At 34.9% G+C, this 6010-nt stretch overlaps 1 protein-coding gene across 1 annotated transcript; it reads right to left on the bottom strand.

Moving 5' to 3' along the window:
- Window positions 1–3116: 3116 nt before the first annotated feature.
- On the bottom strand, window positions 3117–4624 carry LOC131428645 (SET and MYND domain-containing protein 4-like). Its single transcript, XM_058592691.1, has 2 exons — window positions 3966–4624; window positions 3117–3219 (listed from the first exon to the last, which is right to left on the bottom strand). Exons 1-2 carry the CDS (start codon window positions 4622–4624, stop codon window positions 3117–3119), a joined length of 762 nt encoding a protein of 253 aa, XP_058448674.1.
- Between the last annotated feature and the right edge of the window lie 1386 nt (window positions 4625–6010).

Below are 6010 nucleotides of genomic sequence, written 5' to 3'. Positions count from 1 at the left end.
TTTCAACTTCGATTCCCAAGCTTTCAATAACTTTAGTATTGAAAGAAGGTAAAATTCGATGTTTAATTTGCCGTTGGACAAAAATGGCAAGTCCACCACCCATTCCAGTAAACCTGTCAAATCGATGAACCACATAATGTGGATTACTTTTCAATTTGACATTTGGTTTAAGAAAAGTTTCTGTCACAATGGCAATATGGATTTTGTGAACTTCGAGAAAATTAGAAAATTCATCTTCACTCGATTTCAAAGATCGAGCATTCCAATTTAAAATATTCAAATATTTATTTAACATCACTGTTAAATTTTAACAGTCGAATTCATTTGGATGATCATTTGAAAAAGTTGATCTTGTAGGTAGATCATTTTATTTTCAGTTATATCGCCTGAATCGACTTCATTTAAAGAAGCGAATGGCATTGAAGGAATATTGGTAGGTAGACTGCCATTAGAAGAAGGTGATTTGGCCGGTCTACCTATTAATAAATTGTTTTCGTTAGAATTATTTACATTAGAAGAAATAGGAGGTAGTTTTCTACCTAATATACCAGCATAACTGACATTAGAAGAAGATGATGACGAGGTCGATCTACCTGTCAATAAATTGTTTTCGTTAGAAGACGAATTGGAAGGCGTACCTGTTTTTTGTTTCAAATTCGAAGAAATCAGTGCCTTAGAAGAATTAGGCGTGGCATTTGTAACGGTTTTTTTGATTTTCAGATATGTTCTGTAAATTTAAGGTCGTTGATTTGACTTGTTGTCTAAGCGAACGAGCGTTTAAAATCTTTTCCCTGACAGGACATTTCAAATAATTGGATTTATGATTTCCATTGCAATTTGAACATGAAAATTTATCAGTGGTTTCATTCATTGGACAAACGTCTTTCGAATGTGATTTACCACAATTCAAACACCGTATATCCATATGACAATTTTTGGTTCCATGACCGAAGCCTTGGCAACGACGACATTGCGTTAAGTTTGCAATACGATTATGCCGTTTATAATGTTCCCAATGAATTTTAATGTGGGAAATGAAACGTACTTTTTCTAAAGTTTTCAAATTGTTTACATCACTTCGATTGAAGTGTATTAGGTAAAGTTCATGGGAAATTCCAGAGCGTGGTTTAGAAGTACCATTCGCTCTTTTTTTCATAAGTATTACTTGGGAAGGGGCAAAACCAAGCAATTCTTTTAGTTCATTTTTAATTTCATCAATACTTTGATCATTTGATAATCCTTTCAAGACAGCCTTGAAGGGTCTGTCTGATTTTATATCATATGAATAAAATTTATGAAGTTTCTCGGACAAATATCGAATAAGTCGTTCGTAATCTTCCAATCCATCAACCAACATTCCTCGACATTCTCCTCTTCGTCCGATTTGAAATGAGACTTTTACTTCCGGGAGAAAAGTAGAAAGCTCAGTACGGAATGCTTTGAAGTCGGAAATCATCACCGTCACTGGTGGCATAGATTGTTGTTTCTTCCCAGAACGACAAGCGTCCATTTTGGGAATTTTTGAAGAATTTTCTTCTATGTCGCTACAATCGGATTCAGGAAGAATCTCGTAAATATTGTTAGACGGCATAGGATCAACGGAAGGGAAATCCGTCCGTTGTCTTTTATTTTTACATTCAGATTCTATAAGATCGTGAATGTTATTAGAAAAATGTTGAATAACGGATTGTGATTTATTCCGTATTGAATTATTTTTAGCCTTAGGCTTGTTGCCTTTCCGGTTGGACGCAGGCATTTTTGAAATGAATGAAATTTTAAGTTAAATTAACTAGGCTAAATTAGTCTTCGATTAGACTCCTATCTAGCCTTAAAAAAGGCTGATTAATTTCTTAGTCACTCTAATATCACTCTTTGTATCACTTAGTCACTCTAATATCACTCTTTGTATCACTTAGTCACTTAGTTAGTGATTCAGGTAGTCTTGAAAAAGACTGAAGCCTTGAATCAATGAAACTCTAGGTAGCCAGAAAAAAATTCCAGGAGCCAAGAGCTATACGCGTGCGGTGCGAACGACTGTTTAACACCGACTGCGATAGGCAATTATTTCGCTATCCGTACGACATGCTTTTAAACGATTGACCGCTAGGTCATTGAACAATACTTGTTCATCTAAAATGCTACTCAGATCACGTAAGTTCATCATTCTGAAACAAAACCGAGTGGTGAAATTTTCAATTTTCGCATGGAATTTGACGAATGATTGAGATAATAAACAGTAAGAGTGTAAGATATTGGTAGATTATTAAAATCTAATTTACTAAAATCTGATGCTAACATACCAGTGTCAGATGGCCGAAAAATCTAGCTAAATTTACAAAACAGGTGTTTATTCGATTAATTCAAAGAACGCAACGTTTCCCTATTTCTTCGTAGAAAAAAAAATGGCAGAGATGCCAACGAAGATTAAATTTAAAAAAAACCGTACCATACACGCTCCTTCAATTTTGTTCACAAATGAACAATTTGTACACTAATAAAAATTTACACTATCTATCCCCATCGGAGCGCGAGTACAAGTAATATGACAACCATCATCATAAAAAGATTCCCCACCGGCAGTTGATAAACTGGTTGAGAAATAAATATCCATTCGTTCGGTTATGAGCGGGATATGAAATTTAGCAACGCTCTCCAACCATATCCAGAGATGCCAGATATTTTCATAGAAAATCTGTATTGATTCGTATAAAATATCTGTATTTATCACCCATCTGACACCGGTATGTGAGCACCAGCCATTTGAAAGTATACCGATTACGTTGAAAGAGTTGCAGAAATGCAAAATTCAGATAAGGAACACGGTGATCCATTTTCCAATCTTACTACAGGTGACAAGGTTCATTACAAAAACCCTAATAAAAATGACATTTTAAAATGGTTAGATGCAACTTTTATAAAACAAATTTCTACGAATGTTTTTCAGATTGCGATCGGAGCACACGTTATCTCGGCCCACAGGGGGCAGATAAAATTGAAAAGGCTGGATCAAAAGGGTCCCAAATCAATGATGCGGTTGCATGTACCGATAGTCTCGGCGGTCGACCGAAGATCAAAACGTCAACGGAGTGAATCTGACGAAGAGGAGTTTCGTGGTTTCAATCTCTCAACAGAACTTCCGATTCCGGCTCGAAAAGAGAAACATCCGAGGATGATGGATCAGCTATCGAGGCAGTCAACAGCAGATTCCAGTCATCATTCCTGTTTAAGGAGATCTGAAAGAATTAAGAAAAAAAAAAGTTAAAAGTGATTATATATATCAATAATTTGATTTCGAAAGTGTTTACATAAAAAAAATGTAGAAATTTAACGAAATTTTGATGAGTTTAGGCTTTAGAACATTTTTTCGATTATTTTTTGATCAATTGAACTGAAATGTATTTATTTTGTTAGATATTGTTCGATTTAAAAACAATTTTGTACATACATTGAAATAAGTTTTCTTAGTTTGAATTATCATAAAGAGGGAGGAATTGTTATGTACATAAAATAATTAATTATTGAATTGAATTTAGAGTGTTCACATCAGAACGCACTCCTACTCGATGTAGTCGATATGAGCGAAATCGATGATCGAATGTCATCGTTAGTAAATAAGAAAATATATAAATCTTGTAAATAAGTAAATAAGACGTTGTTATGTAGACATTGATCTTAGAGAATAATTAAAAGGTTTCGGTCTCTTTTAGTTTTGGACTCCAACCGAAGTAGACGTTCTTTTTAATTGTGAAAAGTAATCCCTGATTGGAAAAGACATTAAAGACGGTAGTTTGATATGCTTCAAAGCGTCACGCAGAGGATAATCATGTTCACATGCTTCGCAACGACATTTGAAGTTATATTGCACTAATAGTACAATTTGTCGCCGAAATAATGTGTCAGTAAAATGATAAGATCTATAACAAAATCGAATGTGATATATTTACTCTTAGAAAACTGAAACCTACCCATAAGAGTCAAATAGTTGACCGTCCTTTTCAATCGGTCGCAAAACCATGGCTGCCATTCGTCCGTTCGGTAGTGGTATCCGTGTTATATTCGGTGCACATGAGTGGTTCAGCATACTTAATATTGGAAATAATCCACTCCCAATCTTTGTGATTGGAAATGTTTCCTTCTCATGCGGGTAATAATTTATACGATTTATCGAATGCCTATTCACAGGAGCACTTTGTAGATGACGAAACAGGAGAATTTGTATAATGTCAGGGTAGGGTTCAGTGCTTCCACAAAGACTTCTTAATGAAGTATAATTCAACAGCGCTTCGCTTACGACAATACACACCGCAGCTAGTAGGAAAATTTCTTTCAGCGTGCGTAGGTTCTGGTTTGTAGCTAGCATATGAATCGTACTGTAAATCTGCTTAGCATGCAAGTTTGTCCAATCTAAGTCAAATGAATTCAGAGAGGATCCCTCTAGTGTTTCCACATGTTGCAATAAATCTTGCAGATCATAGTCGAAACTGCTTATGGCCATTATAGTAGTTCTAATGGGCATTATACCATTTTCAGATAGAAAAAACTCGTGCACATGCTTTTTAATTGGGCATTCTATACGGTGGTAGCTTTTGTACGCCATTTGCTGACACATCTCCGAACAAAACATCGTAATCGAACAATGATGGCATGGTATTAAAGTAAGAAATTTATCTTCAAGGCAATAATCGCAGTTCATATAGCATTGGCTTGGTGAAAGAATGTTCAAATAAGGCTTTTCGATTACGACAAAATCTCCTGGGTTTAACTTCTTATTCGTCACCAAGTGTCGACCAAACCTGTCATTCTTCTTCAATTCCAGGCAATCAGAGATAAATGGTATTTTACGATTTGGTTTGCTGCATAATTTTGGTTCGCGCAGAATTATGTCAGAATGCAACGGACGATAATTATTGTTAATCATCTCTAAGCAGTTCTGCTTTCTTCGCCATAATTTCGGTTTCAAGCGTTCCGGATACGGATTCTGCAGGGCCAAGCGAATGTTTTCCAAGCAGGCGTAATATTCCTTTAATTCAAAGCACACCGCTGAACGGTTAGCATAAGCAATGGCAAAATTTTCTGAGCCAACATTTGAAAATGCAATGCTCTCGTTGTAATATTTAATCGCAGTGATGTATTTCTTTATTCTCGGATGAAAATTCTCGTTACCTAGTTTTCTACATTCTATTGCTTTAGTTTCGTTTTTCTCATTTTTTGTAAACTGAATCCGTTGCAGTAAATCTAAATCATCTAATAATTGACGCACATAGGCATTTTTTTTTTTTTTAAATAACTATTTATTGGAATATGAGTTAAAATTAAATTATTAAGATTTAAATTGGGTGTTCAGCCACAAGTGGTGACTTTTCAGCCCTATTATATATATGATTTGGTTATTACCATGAGGACATTATTTGCTTCCGCAATTCTGAGATTTTTGTGTAGGGAAAATTCTAAACCTACTTGTATTGTGTAATGGGGAAAAGGAACTTATATACTTACTTACTAACTAATACAGAGAGCGAATCGATTCAATTGAAGATTGCATCGATTTTTGTCGGAATTTGCTTATAATATTATGTGACATTACATCTAATGGTTCTATATTTGTGAGTCTGTGTAACTCATTTGTACTAAACCAGGGAGGACGCTTCAGAATCATTTTCAGAATTCTATTCTGAATCCTTTGAAGCGTTTTCTTCCTGGTGGATGTGGAACTGATTTGTACTAAACCAGGGAGGACGCTTCAGAATCATTTTCAGAATTCTATTCTGAATCCTTTGAAGCGTTTTCTTCCTGGTGGAACAACAGCTTGACCAAATTGGTACTGCATAAAGCATGGCTGGTCTGAAAATTTGTTTATAAATTAACAATTTGTTTTTTAGACAGAGCTTAGAATTTCTGTTTATAAGAGGATATAAACATTTAATATATTTATTACACTTTGCCTGGATTCCTTCAATGTGATCTTTGAAAGTGAGTTTTTTGTCATACGTTAAACCTAAGTATTTAGCTT

The sequence above is a fragment of the Malaya genurostris genome, chromosome 2, assembly GCF_030247185.1.
Source record: "Malaya genurostris strain Urasoe2022 chromosome 2, Malgen_1.1, whole genome shotgun sequence".
NCBI classification, from domain to species: domain Eukaryota; kingdom Metazoa; phylum Arthropoda; class Insecta; order Diptera; family Culicidae; genus Malaya; species Malaya genurostris.
Note: the sequence above shows the minus strand (reverse complement) of the source record. Positions and strands in the feature narration are given on the sequence as shown.

Coding starts and splice junctions, on each gene's coding strand:
- LOC131428645 (XM_058592691.1), bottom strand. CDS start 4,624: ATGTTTTGTTCGGAGATGTGTCAGCAAATGGCGTACAAAAGCTACCAC. Junction 3,220..3,965: donor CAACTATTTGACTCTTATGG/GTAGGTTTCAGT, acceptor CTCCTTAAACAG/GAATGATGACTGGAATCTGC.